Consider the following 26,484-nt stretch of genomic DNA (forward strand, 5'->3'; position numbering starts at 1 on the left):
ACTCTATGAGGTGGTCCCAAACTCTGCAAAACATGAGTAGCTGATTCCTTGCCGTGTTTGTTATCAGCGCACCATCCCTCTGTTCTATGAGGCTGATATTTATTTATTTATTATTAAAACTTTTATACCGCCCTTCCAAAAGACTCAGGGCGGTTTACATTAAAACAGGGCGGTTTACATTAAAACTGGATTGGCCTTTTCTGGCTGGCCGCTGTTAAGCCACTCTGCTTGGTAAATACCTCTGAGAACTTTATTTTTGAGGCTCGGAGCTCCAGGGGATTTAACCGTTGAGACTTTTCAGCGCTCTTAAATCTGACAGGCAAAAGCTCTGCAGAAAAACATTCAGTTCCCTGCACAATTTACATGGCACTTTAAACATGCCGACTGCTTTACAACCCTTCTTCATTCTTGTAACCACTTCATTAGGTAAATCATGTTTCCCTCTTTTGCAGATGGGAAAGCCGAGTCCGAGAGGGAGGAGGTGATTGCTGCAAAAACAACCTCAGACACTCCAGTGCTTATCTAAGAAGTATTTTACTTTATTGGTTACAGACTGTTTCGGAAAATCCAGGATTTTAGGAAAATCCAGACAAAACCCTACATTTGTTGTGCCATCTAAAATAACCAAACACTTAGACTGTCTTTCAGTTTGGCTCGCTCTTGAGCTCTGCGTCATGATGGCTGAGTCCTGCATCCACATCAATTTGCAGCAACTAAATCCTGCCTGAAAGCAGACTATACGTTAAGTGTTGCAAACTGCTGGAACTCACTCAGTACTACTGACAGGAAGTGTTCTGCTGTAACGCAGCATACTACATGAGTCACTTGGGGCGGTTGGTACTATCTCTAGGGCAGGGGTGTCCCTCCAGCTGTTGTTGAACTACAATTCCCAGCACCCCCAGCTGCAATTTATTGTGGCTGGGGATGATAGGAGTTGTAGTTCATCAACTGTTGAAGAACCAAGTTTGCCTACCCCTGATCTAGGGGGGATGAATGCTCATGTTGATTTCTGACAAGGTCTACACTCCTGGAGGTGGAAAACAGGTGATAGCAAAGTAGTACTTTCAATTGTTAGTGTGTTTGCATGCTTGTATTGTCCTGACCATTGGGCCTCTAGCAGCCAAATGGGGCTTTCAAAGCTTTTAAATGTTTCAGAAACATTGATTTTGATTGATTAAGTGCTGTCAAGTCAGTGTCGACTCTTAGCGACCACATAGATAGATTCTCTCCAGGATGATCTGTTCTCAACTTGGCCTTTAAGGTCTCTCAATGGTGCATTTATTGCTGTCATGATTGAGTCCATCCACCTTGCTGCTGGTCGTCTTCTCTTTCCTTCAACTTTCCCCAGCATTATGGACTTCTCAAGAGAGCTGGGTCTTTGCATACTGTGTCCAAAGTATGATAGTTTGAGCCTGGTCATTTGTGCCTCGAGGGAAAATTCTGGATTGATTTGTTCTATGACCCATTTGTTGGTTTTCCTGGCTGTCCATGGTATCCTCAAAAGTCTTCTCCAGCACCAGAGGCTACTATAAAGTTTTACTGATGTTGTCAGAGGAATGTAAACGAAAATGCGCAGGAATGTGCTCTGAAGATTACTCCATGGAGAGAGGACAACAATTGTGTGACCCTAATCTTGACCATAACCTTTTCCTCTGTGCAAAACGACTGCAATTTTACCCCAGTAATTTGAGGGGTAGGGATAAAGAAGGGGTGATAGCCCAGAGAAAGCTGTAAGTGCAACAATGCTATCATCTCTTTCCCATCCTTGGGGTGTGTGTGTGTGCGGGTAGACAATGCTACAAATCACGATGAGGCTTCATTCCCTGAGATGGTACTGATATTCAAAATGTACAGGCCTGGCTCATGGACGACTACTACTGAGAAATGCAGTCGTATTTCAGGCAAATGCAGGCACAACAAGACAAGATATTAATTTGGAACTACCAAGCAGGGGCATAGTAGCAAGGTTGGAGTGGGCCCTGGGACAAAAAGGGAAGATGGGCCCCTGCCCCCCCCCACTTCTTCTTGAGAGGTGAGAGGAGGAGAATGAAGAGCAAGCTGTCACTCAGCTGGTGAGCCCCTCTCCCGCAGGGGCCCATGGACGGTTTTTCCCGCTTGCTCAGTTATAGCTATACCACCAAGCAGGATCAAGACTAAGCAGAATTGTGGGTATGGGGTTCCCAGGTCTATATCAATAGAGCAGTTCACACGGTCATACGTAGAGTAGGACAAGCGTCCTACCCAGCTTTGGGAGTTGTGCGTGCTCCCGGATTCCAGTTGTGTATTAGCGAAAAGCTAGGAAGGAAGAGGTGATCATAATGATCATCTGTGAGAATGGAGCTGGATTGGACTTTTTCTCCTAGCTTGTTAAAATGCTGAGTACAAGTATAAGATGGTAAGATGGTGCCGTCCTACTCAGCTCCCATCCTACCCGTCCCATCCCGTCCTATCCGTCCGGTCCCAGTCTTACCCATCCTACCCAACCTGCCCATCCCATCCCATCCTACCCAGCTCCCATCTCACAGACAATCACTCCCTCCTCCTCCTCCTTAGGTATTTGCTAAAACATAACTGAAAATCTGGAGCGCACACACAGCTCCTGGGGGTGTGAGAGAAAAAGAACAATCTATGATCCTGCGAACTGCTGCTCTAGTGTTTCCCTACACTGATAGGCAGGACCCTCTTCCCTTCTGAATTAAAACTGGAGACAACTTCATTCTTAGTCCTGAAACATTTAGGGGGCTTTTAGAGAATGTGGGAGTCAGAAGGACCCACCCCCAGAAGAGGTCATAGGCACGTGTTGAAGAAGTTCCTGTGATGCCAGCACAAGCATGAGCCGAGGGAGGAGGGGAAATGACATCAGGGCCTGGTTAAAACCAAAGTAAGCCAAAGGTAAGTAGTAGACCTGAAAGAGGAGGAGGACAGCAGGACACCAGCAAGAGGGGTTTTGCTAGCCTTACTTGGAGATGCCAGGCCTTGAACCTGGGACCTTCCTCATGGAAAGCAGATGCTCCACGACTGAGCTACATTCCTAAATCTGGAAGATAGGAAGCTGCCTTCTACCGAGCCAGACCCTTGGCCCATCCAGCTCAGTACTGCCTGCACAGATTTCCTAGAATTTCAGATAGGTCTTTCCCAGCCCTCCCCGGAGATGCTGCCCGGGATTGAACCCAGGACCTCCGGCATGCAAAGCAGGTGTGCTAGCACTGAGCTACGGCCCTCTGCAGTTGGCATGGTGCTGATTGAGACATACCAGCCTCGTTGAATTAGGGGGAAGGGCGGGTGTTGTGTTGGAAGGGATGGTTGGCTTGCCTCCATCAGCTGGCCTTCTTCCCGGATTCCTGGCTCCCAACTGCAGCTAGTCCTGGCCCCTTTTGCCCAGCTGCAGCTTAAAATGACTTACAGCCGCGAGGGCTGCTGTGCCCCCCCCCCCCCCCGAAATCTGCAGCCAGCCCCTGAATCATCATCCTGCAACTCAGTTACCCTCTTGCTCGCTTCACATGCTGCAACGTAAGTTATCCAGCATCCTTCTTGGAAGTGCTGTGTTCTCAATTTAAATACCAAGCCGTGACTGCTCGAAACACATACACACACACACACAAACACCCCACATGCGTTCCTTATTAGGACATTTGCACCAGAAGCCAGAAACTCTCTGTGTTCACAAATGAGCTGGCACCCATTTTTTGTTTTGTTTTCGGAGCCATGAGGAATTCTTCCGAACCCAGCGCAGGGAGACCTCACAGCTCTTTATCCTACAGCTGGGACGCCAGTTTGCCGCCTTCAGTCCTTGCAGCGCCGGAGTGGCTGCTCTTTAAGCTTCTCCACCCCCCTTTCTTTGTGCCCCTGGCTGAAAAACCATCTGCTTGTCATGGAAGACCATATTGTCAAGCCCAGGGATGCTTTTAGATCAGCCTGTGTTGCCTGAACTACTTGGGATAACAAAAGAACTGCATCCCATAGGGTTTCTTTAGTCATCACATTAACAGAGGAAGCTGCCATATACTGGGTCCTTCCCGATTCAACCTAAGTGGGATCTAAAATTAACTGAATGGACATCAAAAAAACGCCTTAGAGGGAACCCTGCTTACAGTGCTCACTTGTAGTCTCCCATTCAAATGCAAACTGGTCCAGGCCCTGCTTAGCACAGGGGACACTTTATGCTTGTTACATAAGACCAGCTCTCATGGAATGGAGAATCCAAATCATTAGAGAACCCAAATCATTAGAGAACCCAAATTATTTCCACTCCCCAGGGAAGTTGCTAGGTACTTAGAAGTTCCAGGGCCTGGTACCACAGCCCCTCTTTTGATAATTAAATTCAGTCATCCCACCAACACAAGAACAGTTATATGTGGTGTTTTTGGTTTTTTTTAGTCTTTAATTTTTTTAATATTATAAATCCAGCCTCTCTGAAGTTGGAAGTAGCCAAGAGCTCAGTGAAGCCAGGAGCTCCCTGCCCTGCTCTGTGCAGGTGCCTCCACATCTGCACTTACTTTCTGGAGGAAGTCTTGGAGAAGGAGGTGGCTGATGAGATTCAGGGCTCTGAGCCATTCACTGGGAGCCTGTGCGCCACCCATTAATGATACCCTTGCCTCCTCCCCCACACAGAAAATTGCTGGGTTGATTCCGAGTCCAATCAGATCATTGCACTCCCGATGACATCATCAAAAACGGAAAGGGTTCTATCCCCTCCCACCTCCCTGCTGGTGAGCCTGCAAATCCTCTTGTGATTGGGAGGTCCTGACTCAATAGAACGTAGCTTCCAAGGTACCCCGATTCTGGATCGGACATTTTTTATGAGTAAATAAACATGGCCGCTTGACAGCTCATCCTGAGGTCTGATCCTCAAATCTGCAGAGGTTTTCCAGCAACGGTGGACTGATATTCTTGGCCTGCAGCCAAGCATGAGGGAGGGGAAAGCAAGCATGGCAGGCTCAACCATGTTCTATGATCACCGGGAGACTGCACTCCCTGCCTGCAAGTGAAAGTTTGCAGAAACAGAGAGAGGCTTCATTGATTTCCTCAAGAATGTTGACCTAAAGGATGTGAAACGTTGAAGCTTGCCAGAGCCAGACTCTGAGAAGACCCCTGAGCTGTCACAACGGCATGACGGGTTCAGAATGCCTGCAAACCAGAGTTACGTTGTTATGCCTTAGTAGCTTATGGGTGGAGAGCTGGTCTTGTGGTCGCAAGCATGCGTGGTCCCCTTTGCTAAGCAGGGTCTGCCCTGGTTTGCACTTGAATGGGAGACTACCTGAGGGCACTGTAAGAGATTCCCCTCAGGGGACGGGGCTGCTCTGGGAAGAGCACCTGCCTGCTTGCACGCAGAAGGTTCCAAGTTCCTTCCTTGGCATCTCCAAGATAGGGCTGGTAGTAGACTCCCGTGCAAGGAGACAGGGCTTGACAGTCCAAAGGAGGCGGTGAGATGACCTGTAATTCCTCCCGTCTGCTGTGCCAAGATTGCTTGCAGGGGGGATGTCAGGGGGCAGTTGCATCTACATCCTTAAACCGCTCCTCCAGGCATCATGCAGTGACCTGACTAGGCTATGGACATGTTACCTTCTTCGCAGGAGGAGAGCTGGTCTTGTGGCAACAATTATGACTTGTCCCCTTTGCTAAGCAGGGTCTGCCCTGGTTGGCATTTGAGACTACATGTGAGCACTGAGAGATATTCCCCTTAAGGGATAGGGCCGCTCTGGGAAGAACATCATGCAGGAGGTCCCAAGTTCCCTCCCTGGCATCTCCAAGATAGAGCTGGGAGAGACTCCTGCCGGCAATCTTGGAGAAACCATTGCCAGTTTGTGTAGACATTACTGAGCTAGACGGGCCTATGGTCTGAATCAGTTTAAAGCAGTTTCCTATTTTCCTCGCCACGTGTAATTGCAGTGTGGTGTAACGATGTGCACGAATCGGTTCGGAGGTCCAGAGTTCAGACCATTTTGGTGTGTGTGTGTGGGGGTACCTTTAAGGAGCAGGGAGGGTACTCATCCCCCACCCCTCTGCATTTCCCCTGCGGTGCTGCCTCCAAAAATGCAAGTGCGGGGCAGGAGTGTACCTCCTTCCCGCACTGGTCAGCATCGGGGCAGAAGTGGCTGGTCTGATGCTGACCGGGCGGTAAGGAGGTACACTGTTGCCCTGCGCCAGCGATTTTAAAGACAGCGCCAGTGGGGGAAACGTGGTGGTGGGGGTGGGGGTGGAGCCCCCTCCCGCTCCTTAAAGGTAACCCCCCCCACTGCCCAAATGGTCTGAACTCTGGACCTCCAAACCAGTTTGTTCGAACTGGCTGAGTGTCAGTTCGTGCACATCCCTAGTGTGGTGTATGTCTGTAGTTGTCTAGAGCTTTTCGCTGATGTGCTATAGGATTTCTCAGAGGCCCGGCACCATTTTGGAAGGCACGCATGGAGCGCAGGGAAGGGCCGTCCTTTCCAGTATCCTGTCCCCACCAGTGCTCTGCATCCCAGCGCTTGGCGCATGCCTTCCAAGATGGTGCAGGGGCTCCGGAGGGTTGCCCTGAAAGGCAAGTGCAGCACTGTGTAGTGGGAGTGATTGCCTCCATGTGGTGTCCAGGGAACTGTGTGTAGTATTTGGCTTCAGTCGGAGATCTGCATTGGTCCAATAAACCATTAGGCAGGGAGTCCAACTTGGGGCCAATGGGAGCCCCTCACTGGCTCCTGTGGCTTAATGAAGAGAACTGGCTTCAGGTGACCAAATTCATGTTAGGGCCATGCTGGCCTCTTGCTTGCCCATAAGGGAGGTCGTTCACCCAATCAAAAACTGTTCTGCCCAGGTTTTGGAGCTGGAGGTGCTCCCGATTTTCGGTTGTGTGGAAGCAAGGTGGGAGGAAAAGCTACCCAGGTCTTCCTCTGCTCTTGCTCCAGTTACTTCTACCCAGGTGTCCCTCCTGTCTTGCTTCCACAAAGCTGGAAATTGGGAGCATGCACAGTTCAGGCACTGCCATAGGAGCAGCGCTTCAGGACAGCAAACATAGCAAGCTGCCTTAGATCAAGGCAGACCCTTGGTCCATCTAGCTCAGTATTGTCTACACAGACTGGCAGCGGCTTCTCTAAGGTTACAGGCAGGGGTCTCTCTCAGCCCTCTCTTGGAGATGCTGCCCAGAAGGGAACTTGGAACCTTCTGCAGGCAAGCATGCAGGTGCTCTTCCCAGAGTGGCCCCATCCCCTAAGGGAAATACCTTACATCTCCCATTCAAATGCAAACCAAGATGGGCCCTGCTCAGCAAAGGGGACCACCCATGCCTGCCACCACAAAATTGCTTCTGAACAATGCAGACTCCCATTGTGGTTAATGCTTGCCAACTGGAAGTGCCCCCATCCAGTCCATGGGTACAGTTGTGGTGATCTAGCAGAGATTCCTGCTGTTGCGACGGCCTTGGTCTCTGCTCTCCGCCATCCTTGCAGCTGAGTCCCCAACAGGCTGAGTCGCAGGCTACGTTTTCCGTGGGTCTGCAGACGCACGGGCAATTGAGGACGGCGCCCACTGCATCACATGGAGGCCATTTTGGCGGGGCACGGACCTGGCCTCCGAAACCTCAGCACCAATTGGATGCTGATTGACACCTCCCCAGCAGAGGCTATAGGGCAGAGCTGCCGGGGTGGGGGGTCCAGGTGTAAGGAAGTAGCAGCTCATTCACTGAAGTGGCTATGGGAAGCGGATAAACCTGATCTTGGGTGGTTTGTACTCCAGGCAGCCGTCCAGCTGCTGTTTTGACTGCAGAGTTTGATTTGATTTCAAGATTGATTCTGAATCAGGTGAAGCCCTCCGGTCTGCTGGCAAGATGCCCAGTTTGCTCAACCCTCAATGGCGCATTCGGGGCTACAAGGCTTTTGCTACTGATGACACAAACACACGCAAAAAGATTCCCCCCTCTGGCACAGCTTTTGCTCTGGCCCCGATCTGGTGCCCGCAGCACCATGTCCCACCCACCCCCCAGATTAAGCATGGGAGACAGCTTGCTTGAGAGTGCAATTCCTTAGGTCAACACATCTCTTCCCCTGCCTGCGAGAGGGTTTGTGCAGTGCCAGAGAGGGGAGATGGACAGCCTTCAAAGAGCTTCATGGGACAGAAGCTCCCACACCCGGGAAGGCATCATTAAGATGAGGAATTCTGTTGAAAGCTGGGATTGTTGTATAACACATTGGACTAGGCAATTTAACCAGAATGTTCCAATGGAAATATTAGCACTTTGAAGTTGGGCTTGCTGCTTTAAAAAAAAATCTTTGTGTTGTTTTAATAATTTGCTAGAAGCAAGGACATGTGTTCATGGACGAAATTTGGTTTTTTGGTTCCTATTAGCAGTATTTGAGTTTAATTTTTTAATTAAGTGGGGGACTGGAACTGTGCTATAATGATATGGAAAATAAGAAGTAGAATTTAAAAAGGAAGCCCCCCACCCCATGAGCACCCCAAAGTTCAGAGCTGTACAACTTCAGCCCTCCAGCTGTTGTTGACTAAAGTTGTGCTGTCGAGTCGGTGTTGACTCCTGGCGACCACAGAGCCATGTGATTTTCTTTGGTAGCGTACAGGAGGGGTTTCCCATTGCCTCATAGGAACATAGGAAGCTGCCATATACTGAGTCAGACCATTGGTCTATCTAGCTCAGTATTGTCTTCACAGACTGGCAGCAGCTTCTCCAAGGTTGCAGGCAGAAATCTCTCTCAGCCCTATCTTGGAGAAGCCAGGGAGGGAACTCGGGACCTTCTGCTCTTCCCTAAGGCGAATATCTTACTGCCTCCTCCCGTGCAGTATGAGGTTATGCCTTTCAGCACCTTCCTATATTGCTGCTGCCAGATATAGGTGTTTCCCATAGTCTGGGAAACATCCCAGCAGGGATTCGAACCGGCAACCTCTTGCTCCCTAGGAAAGTTATTTCCCCGCTGCGCCATTACAGCTCTCATAATCTTCCAGCCACAGTGGCCAATGGCCAGGAAGGATGGGAGTTGTAGGCCAGCATCTGCACTGTGCTATGTAGGAAGCTGCCCTATACCAAACATAGGAAGCAGCCTTCTACTGAGTCAAACCATTGGTCCATCTCACTCAGTATTGTCTACACATACTGGCAGCCGCTTATCCAAGGTTGCAGGCAGGAGTCTCTCTCAACCCTTAGGAAGCTGCCTTATACCGAGGCAGACCACTGATCCCCTGCTAACTGGGCAAAGAGGCACCTTTTAGAAGTGGGGGAGAGCAACTGGCCCTCTCCATCCCCAGCACAGCATCCCTCCAGTGGCTATTGCTGGTGTCTACCTTGTGTTTCTTTTTTAGATTGTGAGCCCTTTGGGGACAGGAGCCAGCGTGGTGTAGTGGTTAGAGTGCTGGACTAGGACCAGGGAGACCCGAGTTCAAATCCCCATTCAGCCATGATACTAGCTGGGTGACTCTGGGCCACTCACTTCTCTCTCAGCCTAACCTACTTCACAGGGTTGTTGTGAAAGACAAACTCAAGTACGTAGTACACTGCTCTGGGCTCCTTGGAGGAAGAGCGGGATATAAATGTAATAATAATAATAATTTTATTTATATCTATGTACACTGCTTTGAGAACCTTTTGTTGAAAAGCAGCATATAAATATTCATCGCCGTCATCAAGTTGTGCAGCCCTGCCGTCAAGGCTCACCCCAAAGCTGCCACAGCCATGGAAGCGGCCACTTCCAAATTTTGCTTGACAGGATTACCCAAACGATCGATTGGAGGTCAGTGTTTTTCCTGGAACCAAATATCTGAGCACACTTCTTCTCCACAACAACAAGAATTTATATACTGCTTTTCAACAAAAGTTTCCAAAGAGGTTTACATAGAAAATTAATAAATACATAAATAAGATGGAGAATGAATGAATGAATGAGAAAGACGGCTCCCTGTCCCCAAAGGGCTCACAGTCTAAAAAGAAACATAAGATATACATCAGCAACAGCCACTGGAGGGATGCTGTGCTGGGGCTGGATAGGGCCAGTTGCTCTCCCCCTGCTAAATATAAGAGAACCACCACTTAAAAAGGTGTCTCTTTGCCCTGTTAGCAGGGGCAGATGTCTTGTGTGGGAAGGCCACAGGTCTCAATTGCTCCATGTTGCTCCAGCAATATCGCATCTCTTTCTCCCCCACCCCCTTCTACACATAACGTTTCTACACTGGAGGTAAAAGGGTGTAATCATACAGCTTGTTGCCTTTGCTTTCTCCTCACTCGGAGCCCTGGGTGGGAAGGCCATAGGCCTCATTTATTTCAGTGTCACTAAAGTGCTTTCTATGGTCTTGTTGATTGCATCAGGATGGGGCTGTAGCTCAGTGGAAGAGCATCTGCTTTGCATGCAGAAGGCACCAGGTTCAATCCCTGGCTTGTCCAGGTAGGGCTGGTAAAGACTCCTGCCTGAAACCTTGGAGAGCTGCTACCAGTCAATGTAGACAATACTGAGCTAGATGAGTTATTAATTATTATTATTATTATTATTATTATTATTATTATTACATTTTATATCCTGCTCTTCCTCCAAGGAGCCCAGAGCAGTGTACAACATACTTAGGTTTCTCCTCACAACAACCCTGTGAAGTAGGTTAGGCTGAGAGAGAAGTGACTGGCCCAGAGTCACCCAGCAAGTCTCATGGCTGAATGGGGATTTGAACTCGGGTCTCTCCAGTCCTAGTCCAGCACTCTAACCACTACACTACGCTGGACCCTTGAATCAAGGGTCTGACTCAGTGCACAGCTTCCTGTGTGCCTATGCTCCTGGCCCCAAACGAAGTGTGCTTCCCATGCAAAACTGACGTTTACTTTTCCTCACAGAAGCTGACTTCTAGCATTCTATTGCTAATAGCCCCCTCCCCTCAGTTTTATGACACGGGGAAGTTGCCTTATACCAGGCTTCCTATGTTCTACCAAAGAGCATTTAAGAGGGTAAGGAGGTCAAGAGGGTTTTCTTGCCACCTTCCCTTAAAACAAACCAAAAGGGGGGAATACGTTCAGTTTAACACATTCCCATGTTGGAGGGTGGCTTAGGTCATGGCAAGGGAACTAGGAAAAATGTGAAAGGAATGTGGCAAGAGGCATTCAGAACCAGAAAGGGAAAATGAAAACCAAATGTTTTCCTCCCCTTAGGCATTCAGAGGTCTCATATCCTAATGTCAGATGTATAGGATGATGGCACCGTTCGAGAGAACAGCATCTCAGCTAGATACGAGCAAGCGGGCAAGCAGATAATTGATTGATTTACTTATTTATTCTGCCACATTATTCAGGGCACCCTTTAGTTCATCACAACTTTTTTTAGTTGATTAATCTAATCAATTAATTGGTTAAACAATGTAGCCCTCATAGTTACTACAAGGATCTCCAGCCACTTTAGACTTAAACCAGCTTCTTTCTTTGAATGTTTCTAACACAAATGGTTAACATTGACCTTGGTTTTCAAAGATGATCTGCTTATAACTGATCAATGCCCATTTGCCATTTTAAACTCTCCATACTTCCTTCCAACACTGGCACACTGGGGGATTTTGGGGAGGCCTGTCTCCTGCTGGGACAGAAACATAGGGAGCTGCCTTATACTGAGTCAGATCTTTGGTCCATCTAGCTCAATATTGGCTACACTCACTAGCAGCAGCTCTCCAAGGATTCAGGCAGGAGTATTAGGGATGTGCAAACTGGCTGAACCGCGAGCTGGTTTGACATTGAACCAGTCTGGCTTGAGGGCTCACCGAACACGCCTCCACCCCCTCCGCGGCTGAGGTCGAGCCGAACCCCCCGGGGCTGGTTCAGGGGTTCTACAGGTTTTTTGTTGTTTTTTAAAATTAACCTTGCTTGCACCTCAAACAGTCACACATTCGCCATCTTGAATTGAGGTGGATTACATCATCACAAACTATGCTGTTGGGGTGTCCCTATGGGTCCCTACAACTATACCAAATTTGGTCCAAATTGTTCCAGGCTTTGAGAAGTTGATAGGGGGACTCTCTCTCTCTCTCTCTCTCTCTCTCTCTCTCTCTCTCTCTCTCTCACACACACACACACACACACACACACACACACACACACACACACAGAGCTGCGTGATCTCATAAGCTTATTTTCCTTAAGGAAAGTTGGCTAAAAACAGCTAATGGAAAAAGAGGACATTTTCTCAAGAGACGCCTATCAGCTGCAACCAACTTCTTGAAAAGAGAAATCCCAACCTCTTGTTAAGACCAATCAACGACTCAAGATCTTCACAGCAGCGAGGCAACTTTTTAATAACCCTATTTGGCTGCACATACCCAGCGATTCTTGAAAAGTTAGGAAAAAGAGGAGTCACCAACTTGCAGAACTGTACTTAGAATGTTTGGCTTTCTCAGAGCCCAAGTTAAGAGATCAGCAATAAAACTGAAGGAATATCTCTCTCCAAAAAAATAAAAATAAAATCCCATTCTGCTACCTGGGGGGAAAAGACCACAGGCAACGATTTGCAGCTGAGCTCAAACAGCTCAGAAAGAGACTCCGTTTACAAAATATAATCTCGTGACTTAAAAACCCGAACTTTGTTACTTAGGAGGCACCAGTTGATTGGTTCTGAAATCAGTCCATTGCTCCCCCCGCAGTTATACTAGTCCCCCGCCCGCCCCTGCTGCCAAAAAACCCCTGGAACTTTCCGTCCATTTCACTTCAGAGTGAAGATTTCCCATAAAGAGTGTGAAGGGTTGAAGAAAACTCTTGTAAGGCAAGAAGGAAACAGGCCCTTGAAGGGGAAAAATACCCAACAGATTGAGTATCATCCAGTGTGCCTCCTCTTCAGTGGCATCAACTGAAGAAACCATCATTGCCCAGTCCATTTCCAGATATATACACATGTCCCAGCAACACCCAGTGTGACACTCCCAGCAACACCCAGTGTGACATGGCAGAATAGGCGAAACTGTGGTCCCCTGGTGCAGAGTCAGACCGTGGACCCGGTTTCTATGACAACCTCCCGAGATGCCTGCCCGCTCCCACCCCTAATCAGCTCCCTACTTTGCTCTAGAAGCCTATCGGAGGATTCCCCGCCCCTTTCCAGTTTTGCATAGTTGATGAGGCCGATGTGGTCCAGCCGAGGCCAGCTCCTGTGTTTCCGGTCCTTGACGGGAGCCACAGAAACCACCCCTGGGCAGCCTAGGTCCAGGGACTTGGAGTGGCCCGAATTAGGGATCTGAGTCTCCGAACTGAATCCTCGCTTCGTACATTCAGGGCGGAGGAGTCTCTCAATGGAGGTGGCGGAGGGAGGCTCAGTCTCCATATCAATGACGACATGGCTGTCTCTGAGTTCGCCTCTTTGCAGAGCTGAGGGTACGACAGTCCACGAGAGCCTCAGAATCTCCTCCTTCTCCTCCGGCAACCTGGCGTGATGGCTATCCAAGTCTCGGACTGCCACCCGGGAGACCCCCTGGCTTTCCAGGAGGCAGTTATTGAGCTTAATGAGGGGCAGCGAGAGGGCGTTGACGGCAGAAGAGATGACTGACTCAGCTCCGCGAGCGAAGGAAAGGCCGAGGCTTCCGGGCACAGAGTTGCCCGCATCTGAGCGGACACTCAAGAGGGAAAGAGAAGGCGAGACGCTCTGGTGGGGAAGGAACTGGGCAGCTGTCTGGAGCCTGTTTGAGCTGCAGCTGTTCACCCATTTCTTCACAGGGCTGGAGCAGGACTGGAAGCCACTAGACGAAAGGTCTACCTCATAGCAGCCTTCCACACACTCTGCGTTGGCCTGGAGCGTGGACGGGGTAGGCCTCCTCTGAAAGTAGCTGCTCGCTTGGCTGGCATCCTGTGGGAGGCTCAGGCTCATGGAATAGAGCTCCCTCTGCATCAGCAGGCGGGTCTCCATATCTCTGTTCTCGTACAACATGGTGTTGGCACAGATGAAGATGAACAGGCCGATGCCCATGATCACGGGCCCAATGAGCTTCAGCTTCTCGCTGTGAGGGAGGGGGTGGGGAGAGACCTTCACTTCCTTCTTGATCTCATCGGTGGCACTGGAGTTCCCTGGCCTACCTCTGGGCCGCGTCCCGTGCAGACTGCGGTGGGGCCAGTATCCAATGACAGCGATGATCATGCCCACCAGGACCACGGAGACCCCCACGATCACAAAGGCCCCCGAAGGCGAGCGCATCCGGAGCTTCCCCTTCACAGTCACCTCAGAGGGGACCTTCCGCCGGAACCGGCCCCTGCGCCACCGGGAAGGAGCCTTCGTGCCTGCTGGCTTCTTCCCCGAAGGCTCATGGTTCTTCATGGCTCCTCGGGCTTCAGCACCTGAGGCTGCCACAGACTTGTCCACAGGCCATCTTGCCATGGGGGGAAAGAAGAGAAAGAGAAGGCATGACTAGCAAAAAGCACACCAGCAAAGCTTCCAACCCCCTCCGACACAGTAGGCAGAGGAGCAAGAGCAAACCCACCCTGAAAATTACTACCAGCGAATGAGTGGAGGACTCCCAGGTCTAAGCTCTGCTCACGACCCTAACAGCTCACCGTTTCCATTTCTTCTTCTGCAATGCTGTCCATAATCACAGACTCAAAGTTAGAAGGGCGAAAGGTCTCTCTAGTCCCGACTTGAGAACCGGGAACACAGGAAGCGGCCTTATACCAAGTCAGACCATTGGTCCTTCTGTAGGGGGGTGGACATGGCCAAAAATCACTATATGCATTTCTCCCCTGAGATGGTGCTGATGGCTCATGGGCTCTATGGAGAAATGGAGTCATGCCCAGGATTGCTGGTCTTGTGGTAGGAAGCATGAATTGTCACCTTTGCTAAGCAGGATCCACCCTGGTTTATTTATTTATTAGATTTATATACTGCCCTTCCAAAATGGTTTGTATTTGAATGGGATACTACATGTGAGCACTGGAAGATATTCCCCTTAGGGGATGGGGCCGCTCTGGGAAGAGCACCTGCAGGCTTGCATGCAGAAGGTCCCAAGTTCCCTCCCTGGCAGCATCTCCAAGATAGGCCTGAGAGAGGCCTTCTCCTGCCTGTAACCTTGGAGAAGCCACTGCCGGTCTGTGTTGACAGTACTCAGCTAGATGGGCCAATGGTCTGACTCAGTATAAGGCGGCTTCCTATGTTCCTATCCTAAGGAGAGTCACACATCACCAACGGCTCCCCTATCATTCCGTGGTCCTTTTTAAAAGGAGAAAGAGAGAAGAGGCTGAGGAGAAAGAGACTGAGAAAAAGAGAGAAAAACAGAGGGAAAGATGGGCATGTATGGTGAAAATAAACAGCTAAACATACAGTGAAATGTTCCATCTGCCTTGTACGCACGCACAGTTGCGCAAGAGCGCCTTTGTGGAGACACTGTTGCCTGATCGATGCTCATTCTTTCCAATGGCCATCGATTGCACAACTGCATTTGCACAAGTGCAGTCCTGTATCCAATCCATCCATTTCTTTACAAAGCAGAAGGAACGTTGCACAGCCTGTGAGCCATGATGGTGAACCTTGCGAGGTCCTACTCGCCAAGATGCACTGGCATCGAGGACTAAGATCACGTCTGAAGAAGTAGACGACTGTTCCAGAGGCACTACTCAGACCTACGCAAGATGCACAGAGAGCCCCAGCAATCTCCATCTGAACTCCTCCCCGCAATTTTCATCATTCTACGGTGTGATTAGCCTCAGAGGGAAAGGAATTAAGCATTCAAGCTTTGTAATGAAAACTGCGTTCCTATTCAACACTGTCAAACTATCGCAATCTCGCCGACGGAGATTTTCTGGAAGTGGAGGGAAAGACGAAGTTTCAGAAATATTTCAGCTAATCTTTTAACAACATGAACTTAAGCCGTGCCTGATGACGGAGGCATCCTGTGGTTTCCCTTTGTCTCTTCCAGGTGCAACTGAGCAAAAGTGCCGGCATTTTTAAGCTCGCCTTCCATTTATCCAGAGATTATGTCTCCCCCTCCTCTCTAGCCTGCAATTGCTTCTAATGTGCTTGTGGCCCCCTCCCTGCTCCCCACTGAGAATAACTAACTTTAATTACCATCTGAGATGTGATCTGCCTCAGAAAGTTGCATTAAGCCCCTTAAGCTCCTGCTGGCAATGTGGGTGGCATCAGCCCCTCTGCCGTTTTGCAAAATCTGCCCGGTGCCATTGCAAACTCTGATGTGTTCAAGGGTCAAGCGGGGAGAGGCTGCTCCTTGGAAGCCTCCTTGGAAGCGGGCTCATTTCTCTTGATGGGATTCATGAGAATTTCACGCGCATCCTTAACTATTAAAACCACACAATGGATACGGCCCTATTTTGGGCTATCAGCCTGTGCAGGATCTCTCTAACGCTCATCTAGCTTATTTCGCTTCCCCTGATCCTCTTACGACAGCCTTGACACTAGCCGGCTGCTTTCACGTCTGGCGGAGCAATTTTTTGCACTTCCTAAGAACCGAGACCCTCAATTAAAAGTAACTGGCAGGGGACACGGCTCAACTGATTTTCAACAGCTTTGCTGGCTAATGGCCAGTTTCCATGCACAGTTCTAAAAGGAACAGAGGGAGCTGTCATATACTGAGTCAGACCTTCGGTCCATCTAACTCAGTATTATCTCTACACAGACTGGCAGTGGCTTCTTCAAGGTTGCACGCAGGAGGCTCTCTCAACCCTATTTGAGAGATGTCGGGGAGGTAACTTGGAACTTTCTGCATGCAAGCAGGCAGGTGCTCTTACCAGAGCGGCCCCATGTACAGTGGTGTAGTGGTTAGAGTGCTGGACTAGGACCGGGGAGACCCGAGTTCAAATCCCCATTCAGCCATGAAACTAGCTGGGTGACTCTGGGGCCAGTCACTTCTCTCTCAGCCTAACTTACCTCACAGGGTTGTTGTGAAAGAGAAACTGAAGTATGTAGTACACCGCTCTGGGCTCCTTGGAGGAAGAGCGGGATAGAAATGTCATCATCATCATCATCATCCCCTAAGGGGAATATTTTACAGTGCCCACAAATTTAGTCTCCCATTCAAATGCAACCAGGGCAGACCCTGCTTAGGAAAAAGGACAATTCATGCTTGCTACCACAAGACCAGCTCTCCTGGTCTTGTGTACACATGCCTGGTACACATGCTAGTGTGTATTGTTAAAGCAGCTGAACCGAACCAGAACTTGAACCCAGAACCCAGTTCAAAGGGGGTTTGTTTTCAGTGAAAAGGAACTGAACTCCAAAACTAAAATCTCCCAGCTTTCTTGAACCAAACCAGAACCAAACCCCTGAAAGGTAGGTCAGACTGAAATGCTGACCTGATCAAAGTCATCTAGTAAGCTTGAGGGCTGAGCAGGGATTTGAACCCAGGTTTTCACCCGCCTAATCAGGCACTCCAACCACTACACCACACTGTTCTCTTTTGCCTGGCAGGAACAAATCTCTGAATGTTAAAGAGAGAGCGAGCGCATAAAAGAACAGCTAGGGAAGGCTGTTCTTTGTAAAGAGTTCAAGATCATGATTTTATTATTAGAATTCCCAAGAAAGGTTATATAAGCTTTTTTTTTTAATACATAAAAAAACCCAACATTAACTTGTAGGTCTCCTTGACATTGTCACTCAAGTTAATTGATTAATTCCATATTTGAGCACGGCGCATTCGACCTTGCTAAATATAAAGTCAGCCATGGAGGCTGTTACCTTCCGTTGCCTCTCCTTGGCCATTTGTGACCCAGTCACCATTTCTTCCGTTCTGCCCACCCCCGGAACTGCACTGCCTGCCCCGCCAGCGGATTTCTATTTCAGTGGGGTGAAGGGCGGGGAAGAGCCTAGTTGACAGCTCATGGGACAAGATGCTACAGAAATGTAAATGTTATTAGCATTACAGAAGACAGTGACAGCTCAGTTCCTAGCTAGGGACTTTGAGAGTTTAAGCTTTCAGGTTTTGTAAGATACTCTTTTCATTTCTTTTTTAAAAATCAGACTATTTCCCTAGCCTAGGCCATCAAAGTCTGATGGTTTATCTTCGCCACCCTATCGTGCAATAATTCTCCAAATTTGTATATTAAACTGGAGAGGATCAGGAACGTGTGCTGTTTTTGAGAATGTCATATGAGTAGGAGATGGCAGGATTTTAATATCCATGCAAATTCCTTTACAACATATCCTTCCAAAAGAAATAGGGAGAGAGGGAATTACACTTTATTTAGCTTACAGAGCTACAACCAAGGTCTGATCCATACACACTGGGATCCATACACAACAGCGTTCCCTGTAACAGGGATTTCCAGATGTTGTTGACTACAAGTCCCATAATCCCCAGCTGCAATGGCCTTTGACTGGGAGTGATGGGAGTTGTAGTCAATAACATCTAGAAATCTCTGTTACAGGGAGCACTGACTGAGTCCTCTGCCACACACTGGCTGACATCCTAAGAAAGCAAAGATGTCCCCATTCATGACATATGCAGGAGAACAATTTCTGCTGATCTTCTCTGCCTCCAGAAGTGCCTTCTGCCTTCCAAAAATACGTCTCTGAGTGTCACACAGGTCTCAGGGACATATTTTCAGATAGCACAGAGAACTGGTGGAGGCAGAGAAAATGAGCAAAAAATCACTCCTTCCCCACACCCACATGCTGTGGGAGTGCGGAAGTCTCTTGATGCATTAGGAGCAGCCAGCTGCTGCATCCTGGTAGTCCAGATGTCAGCCAATACTACTACTACTAACAACAACAATAATAATGCATGTTTTTATTTTTATTTTTTTTATTTTTATTTTTACATTTTATATCCCGCTCTTCCTCCAAGGAGCCCAGAGCGGTGTACTACATACTTAGGTTTCTCCTCACAACAGCCCTGTGAAGTAGATTAGGCTGAGAGAGAAGTGACTGGCCCAGAGTCACTCAGCTAGTATCATGGCTGAATGGGGATTTGAACTCGGGTCTCCCCGGTCCTGGTCCAGCACTCTAACCACTACACCATGCATGGTGTCAGGTCTGGTGGCCTGATTCTAGGGCTGGGCTGAAATGGGTGAAGGTAGGTTTTGGAAAGATTTTTCTTCCCCTGCAAAATGCACCCCGCTGCTGGAGATGTTGGAGGGCGGTGTGGGATGGCAAAAGGGTTCATAGAGCAGGAGTGTGTCTCCCTCAGGCTTTCAAGCAGCCTGCCCGCAACACCCCCATATGGCATTGTCCAAAGACCTGGCATTAAGGCAACGCTTGGGCGCTGAGCCTCCACAGCCTCAATTAGCTACAGCTACAGAGACATCCGGTGGGCCACTGTATAAAGCAGGATGCTGCACTAGACGGGCCTGATCCAGCAGGGCTATTCTTATTTATTTATTAGAAACATTTAATATACCACCCACTCCAAAGACTCTGGGCGGTGCACAAAAACATGCAAAGCAAGACAGCATTAAAATTACATTCTAAATTAAAAGCTAAAGTAACTAACAAAAAAGAAAGAAAAACCAAATAGGTAAACAACAGGGCAAAAGCCTGGCGAAAAAGAAAAGTCTTCAATAGAGATTTAAAAATCAATAAGGAAGGAGCTAAATGAATCTGAAGGGGAAGGGGGAAGTGGTGCGGCAAAACCAAAAAAGGCCATTTCACGGGTCCCAGCACCCTGAACCTCTCGGAAATCAGAGACCGGCAGAAGGGCCATCTGAGAAGATCTGACCGGACGGGATGTAACTGGATATTCTTATGTTCTTTGGACATTCTTTGGCATTGTTTTCACCCTAGCAAGAGATGCTCTCACATTGCCAACTCTGACCGGCAACATGGCCACACCTTCGTAACTACACAGAAGAGCCACTGCTAAAGCCAACACGAGCTGCAGACTACGTGTTCGATGTCAAACCAGTTCAGTTTGACAGTTCAAGGTTGAACCGAACCACTCCCTGTTTGGTCCAACCCCAGACCGTGCAGGGGGTTCTCGAGTTGGTGTTTTTTGTTTTAGATTTAAATTAAATTTAAACTTACCCTCTCGGGGGGGGGGTCTCCAAGGCGGCGGGGTGTGTGTCCACAGAGGTTTCCCCTCCCCCATGGGTCTCCCATGCATCCAAAACCGGCCGGTTCGGCCATTCTTTGGCCCATTCGGGCCTTTCCCCCTGGCGCGGTGGCCATTTTGGAGGCTACTGCACCTGCACAATGGGCCTCTAATGGCCACCGTGCTGGGGGGGAGGCCCGAATGGGCCAAAGAATGGCCGAACAAGCTGGTTTTGGAAATGAGGGAGGCCGGCAGGGGGAGGGGGAAACTCCACAGATCACCAACACCCCTGCCACTTTGGAGAAGTTTTCTTTAGAAAATAAAATAAAATAAACCCTTGTGAACTCCGCCCCCAGGCTGAACAGGGTGCGGGGTTTGAGGGGGTGTCGGACCAAACCAGCCTGGACTGGTTTGGGTCCAGTTCAGACTCCAACTGAACCAGACCAGCCAGTTCTGTGCCCTACTTCAGACAGCAGCAGACTGGTATGAAAAAGGCACTTTGGGATGGGGGCCTTTTGGGAAACATCTCCCGCAAAAGCCTTTCCTTTTTCACACAGGGAAGGCTCGCCGTCAAACATTCAGCACAGCTCAATATGCCTAATCTTGCTAAAAAATTGACAGAAGTCCCATGACATATCCCAGATTTATTTCTTCACCAGTGGGGAGAAAAATGCCAAGAGAACACGTAGGAAGGTCTGCAAGGGAAAAATCTGCACTTCCCTAGCTGGTGGCTAAATCTCCTGAATTCCCATGTCCCTTCTGGGTGTCTGAGAAAGCAGAGCAGACGCTTCTGCGGTGCCCTGTTGCTGCTCTTTATTCCTGGAGACTGATCAAGCTCAGGCTGCATTGCGCCGCTGCTGGGAATAAACGTGAGAACTGCTGCAGGGATACCTCCCACTCCCGACATAATGCTTCAGGGAACTCCAGGGAACTCCAGTGCCAAGTTGTATCTTGGGAGGATTGCTGGTCTTGTGGAAGCAAGCATTAACTGTCCACTTTGCAAAGCAGGGTCCTCCCTAGTTTGCATGTTAATGGGAGACTACTTGTTAGCACTGTGATAGGGATGTGCAGAATGGTTCATGGTTGGAATGTTCAGACTGCAAACTGGGTACTCCGAGTGTTCCAAGCTCAGAACTCAATGCCCTTCATTTGAAGGGCCTGTTCCGAGCTGAGAACAGAATGGCCATGGCCCCCAATCCAAGCTCCCTGAATTCCGAGCGCCATTTTGGAATCCAAAATGGCGCTCTTCTGGTGTCTGTGCACATGCGGCGGCCATTTGCATGATCAGTACCACTACACAAATGGTCACCAGGCCATTATAAACATGGATTCCAAAATGGCGCTTAGAACGGTCTGACGGAACAGATCTTGTGTTCCATTCCGACCTCGGAACAGAATGCAAGATCCATCTCGTGGACATCCCTACACTGTAAGATATTCCCCCTTAGGGGATGGAGCCACTCTGGGAGGAGCATCTACATGCTTGCATGCAGAAGTTCCAAGTTCCCTCCCTGGCATCTCCAGATGGGTCTGGAAGAGACTCCTGCCTGTAATTTTGGAGAAGCTGCTGCCATTCTGTGTAGACAAAACAGCTAGATGGGCCAGCAGTCTGAGATGCTATATGGCAGCTTCCTATGTTCCCGTCTTGGGAATCCCTTCCCACTGGATGACATGGCTGTCGCCTAGATCACAAGCAGGACGGGGTGACTTTGATATGGGACATAATTATTATGCAAGAAATGATGTCTAAAAGACTTCCCATCCCAGCTCTACAGCCTGCCTCCATCTCCCATATTGTAGTCAGATGTGCCAGATAAATCTAGCCTTGATAAATAGGAGAAAGCCTAATCTAGGCATCAAAAGCTTGCAAGCTCTGATTTCAAGTACACCATCCATTTTCATTTATTCATCACCTAGGGAATATCTAAAATCGAAATTTAAAAAAACACCACTCACTTAAGAAACTAGTGCAATCTTAATCAGAAGCATGGTGTCTAGATCATAATTGCTCCACTCTGTTCTACGCTGATCAGACCTCCCTTGGAATACTGGCTGTCATCCAGACTAAGTTACTCAATAGTACTACTCAGGAATTACGCTAAAGGACGGCTCAATTTCAACAGGGCTTCTGTCAAGTAATTTAGTCAGGATGCCAGCCAGTGGCTGACATCCTGCACAGCTTCCCGCAGGCATTGCTGGCACCACAGGAGCTGCTGCGTGCTCTTTTTAAAAAACGTTCATGCAACTGCACAAACAGATTTGCAAGATGGGAGGCCATGATTTCTGCCCATTGGAAACAACAGCCGCATGATGAGCAGCATCACATCTTATCCTCATCTAATCAAAAATGAAAAATACTCGTACAGCACAGCACAGCACAATACATTACAGTACCATACTTTCTGTCTTATCCTCATCTGATCAAAAATTAAAAATACTCGTACAGGGGAAGCAATGACGAAAGGCTGCCCATCTGGGCATAGTCACTTCCAGTATCAAGAAGAGATACCACAGCAGCACCAAGGGACTAGCATCCCCCTCACACCCTCACCCCCGGCAACTGGAAGGCTGGGAATGAGAAAGATGGATTCACATCTAAGCCGCTCCACCCACAATCATCCCCAGCAACGGACAGCTCCATCCATCCAAAACACAAATGCAAATTATACGGTATCTTCTGACAGATGTTTAATTGGATGTTTAATTTGGGAGCCAACAGCGGCCAAAGAGTGGGTTATAAACATAAAAAAAACCAAGCAAGCAAGCATTCTCTGCTCTTCCCCGGGTCAAAGAAGCCCCTGTGAAAGTGGTGGCTCTCATATCGAGTAGCGGGGAGCACAATTCAATCCTATGTACTGGTCCTGCCAGTGACTTAAGCGGCATCTCCCAAACCCTTTTGAGATATTATTTATTTTATTTATTGTTTATTTATTTATTACATTTATATCCTGCTTTTCCTTCGAGGAGCTCAGAGGTTATTTTTATCCTCTCTTTCTTTTTCCTTTTGCTGTGTAATCCTTCTTGTTGAAAAGCAATATGGAAAAATTCTTAATCAATTAATTAAAAAATACTCTCTCCCCATACAACATCCCTCCCTTATGTCTTTTTCTCTTTCTCTTAAGATTATGAGCTGCTTTGGGACAGGGACTCAACTACCCCTGCTAACTGGGCAAAGAGGCACCTTTTAAAGCAGTGGTTCTCTTCTACTGAGCAGGGGGAGAGTGACCGACCCAAATCACCCCCGCAACAGAGCATCCTTTCAGTGGCTGTCGCTGGGGTCCAGCTTGAGTTTATTTTTAGATTGTGAGTCCTTTTCTATGGGAACTTTTCGTGTTGGGAATTTTTGTTGAAAAGTAATATATAGCTATTCATAGCAGCACTGCTGATGTCTCCCGTGTATCTCTTGAAGACTGTGAACCCCTTGGGGGTCCATCTTTACATTTTATTTCATTTTACCTCGCTATGTAAACTGCTTGGAGAACTTTTGTGTTGCTGAGAAGTGGTGTGTGTGTGTGTGTATATATATAGAGAGAGAGAACGAGAAAAGGGCTACAATTCCCCTTGGACTACAACTACCATCATCCCCAGCCACAGTGGCAATACAGATGTGTAAAAAAAAAATCAGGTGTGCATGCCTTACATTTACACATTTGGGTATATTTAAATGAATATTTATTTATTTATTTATTTATTTATTTATTTAACATCTATATCCCGCTCTTCTTCCAAGGAGCTCAGAATGGTGTACATGATTATTTTTATCCTCACAACAGCCCTGTAAGGTAGGTTAGGCTGAAAGATACATGACTGGCCCAGAGTCACCCAGTGAGTTTCATGAGGATTCAAACTCGAGTCTTCCTAGTCCTAGTCCAAACTCTTAACCACTACGCTATGCTGCATACATTGTGGTTTGGGGCCCCCGTTGTAATCCAGGGAGGCTCCCAAGCTGTGGTCCTCCAGATGTTGCTGAACTGCAACTCCCATCATCCCCAGCTACAACTTATCATGGCTGAGGATGATGTAGTGTAGGTGTAGTTCAGCAACATCTGGAGTACCACAGGTACGGAACCCCCTTGGACTACAACTCCCATCATCCCTAGCCACAGTGGCCAATAGCCAGGGATTGGAAATTGTAGCCCAGCAACTTCAGGAGGTCCAAAGCTGCACAGCGTTGATTAATAAAATAATAATAATAATAATAATTATTATTATTATTTCAAGTTAGGCATGGCTGTCTCCCAAACTAGCAGCCACGGAGAAGGGGCACAGCAGCACTGAACTCTTGGCTGCTTCTGCACCCGTTCTCCGTGGAAAGAGAGGAGTCACAATCACAGACTGCTCACAGATAGGGTGTTTAAAAATAGTTCCCTTTCAACATAACCTTCTTGGCCACCTACACAAGGACAAGGAGGGAGCAATGCTCAGTGATCTCTTGTCAAATTACCCGGTTACTTCTTTCTGTCAACCTTTCCTATCGCCACGTTTCCAGTCCTAAAAGTTGGAAGCTTGTCCAGAGGTCTTGTGTATAATAGCGATGTGCCTGAACCATGGTTCGAAGCGCAGTTTGAGCATATTTAGGGACATTCAAAAGGGACCTTTCACAAGGTTGCCCCTTCCAGCCTCCTGCTGGGGTGTCACACATCCCCAAAAGCCCTGTGCAGCGTCAGCACACACATGGCATCTGCGCATCTGTGGGCACCATCTGCATGGTCAGCAACACCATGCCGACCACACAAATGGCACAAGTATATGCACAGATGCCATGTGTGTGCTGACATCATGCGGGGCTTTTGGGGATGCACATAAACCATAGCAGGAAGCTGGAAAGGGCAGCTGAAAGCAGGTAAGCACCTGATCTCCTTTTTGTTAAAGGTCTCTTTTGAATTTCCCTAAATATGCTCGAACTGTGCTTCAAACCACGCTTCAGGCACATCCCTAGTGCTTAATTCCCCTTTTTAAAAATCAGGTGTGCATGCCTCACACATTTCAATGTGTACTCAAAAGCACATTATGCTTAAGTGCACAACCATAGTACAGGAAAGCCAAACACCTGCATGTTTTCCTGGGAAGTGCATTCCTTGTGTAGTCGCCAGAGTGCAAGCCTGTGTCCCCCACTGTGAACCAATTAAAGATTTGTTTTAAAACATCAATTAACTGTCCAGCTGCTAAGCCATTAAAACCAGCCAATTCGTCAAGTAACTGTAAGTAAAATGTAAACTGCATGTTTGCACACTTTCTCTAAGTGAAAAGCGGCTATTCTGCCGGCTTTAGAAACAGACCCAAAGGGGACGGATTTTGTATTAATTTCTAAATTGATAGAAATTAGCTAAACTCTGGCTCAAGGAGGATGAAGCTGGTAGAAGATGTGAGGATGGCTACCAGCTTGGATGGCTTTAAGTGGGGCAGAGAAATTCATAGAGGACAGGTCTCTTAATGGCTACTAGTCTTGATGACTATAGACCAAGGGTTTTCAATGTTGGGTCCCCAGATGTTATTGGACTTCAACTCCCATAATCCTCAGTCCCAGTGGCCTTTGGCTAGGGATTATGGGAGATGAAGTCCAATAACATCTGGGGACCCAATGTTGAAAATCCCTGCTATAGACCACTTCCAGGTTCAGAGATGAGATGCCTCTGAATCCCACAGCAGGGGAGCAAAGGCAGGAGAGGGGGCCTACTTTCATCTACCTTCATTCAGAGAGCCAGTGTGGTGTAGTGGTTAGAGTGCTGGTCCAGGACCGGGGAGACCCGAGTTCAAATCCCCATTCAGCCATGAAACTAGCTGGGTGACTCTGGGCCACTCACTTCTCTCTCAGCCTAACCTACTTCACAGGGTTGTTGTGAGGAGAAACCTAAGTATGTAGTACACCGCTCTGGCTCCTTGGAGGAAGAGTGGGATAGAAATGTAATAATAATAATAATAATCTCCTGCTTGTGGGCTCCCCAGAGGCAACTCGGGAGCTACTGTGGGGGAAAGGGTGCTGGACTAGATAGGCCTTGGGCCTGATCCAGCAAGGCTGTTCTTATGTACTTATCTGTGTGAGTTGCAAAGGAGCAGGTGCTTCAAAAGTACCAGAGTTTCTTGTCAGCTGTACTGATTGACTGGGAAGCAAAACATTAATCTCAATGTTATTTCTTCATTATATTTGCATTTATTTTATTTATTTATTTTATTTATATACCGCCCTTCCAAAACTGGCTCAAACTATCAATTTGTAGTGCTGATGATTACCTATAAAGCCCTTAATGGCTTGGGCACAGGTACTTGGGTGCAGGTATTTAAGAGAGTGCCTTCTTTGTCATGAACCCTGCCGCCTATTACCATCTTCTGGAGGGGTCTGATTATGGCTGCCACTGGCTCATTTGGTGGCGACTCGGGACCAGGCCTTCTCTGTGGCTGCCCCGGGGCTTTGGAACAAGCTCCCTGCTGAAATAAGAGCATCTCCTTCTCTGTTCGCTTTTAGGAAGATCCTCAAGTAGCACCTGTTTTTGCAGGCTTTTAACTGAAATTTAACTTTTAATTAAATTTAATGTTCAATTTGTTCCTATTTTATGAGATGGTTTTCATTGTATTTTTTGACATTTTAACATTTTT

At 48.1% G+C, this 26,484-nt stretch overlaps 1 protein-coding gene across 10 annotated transcripts in view; it reads right to left on the bottom strand.

Moving 5' to 3' along the window:
- Nucleotides 1-12,212: 12,212 nt before the first annotated feature.
- TMEM200B (transmembrane protein 200B) overlaps nt 12,213-26,484 on the bottom strand; it is a 58,393-nt gene continuing 44,121 nt past the window's right edge. For 8 of the 10 annotated variants that reach the window (XM_053268827.1, XM_053268821.1, XM_053268819.1 and 5 more), the window contains one exon: nt 12,213-14,289. In XM_053268827.1, coding sequence (XP_053124802.1) covers nt 12,918-14,237 — 1,320 coding nt within the window. In that variant the 5' untranslated portion in view covers nt 14,238-14,289 and the 3' untranslated portion in view covers nt 12,213-12,917. Of the gene's footprint in view, nt 14,290-14,473; nt 14,610-26,484 lie in introns of all 10 variants that reach the window. The other 2 variants (XM_053268822.1, XM_053268824.1) reach the window with 1 other exon arrangement.

Source organism: Hemicordylus capensis, chromosome 7, assembly GCF_027244095.1.
Source record: "Hemicordylus capensis ecotype Gifberg chromosome 7, rHemCap1.1.pri, whole genome shotgun sequence".
In the NCBI taxonomy this organism is placed as follows: Eukaryota; Metazoa; Chordata; class Lepidosauria; order Squamata; family Cordylidae; genus Hemicordylus; species Hemicordylus capensis.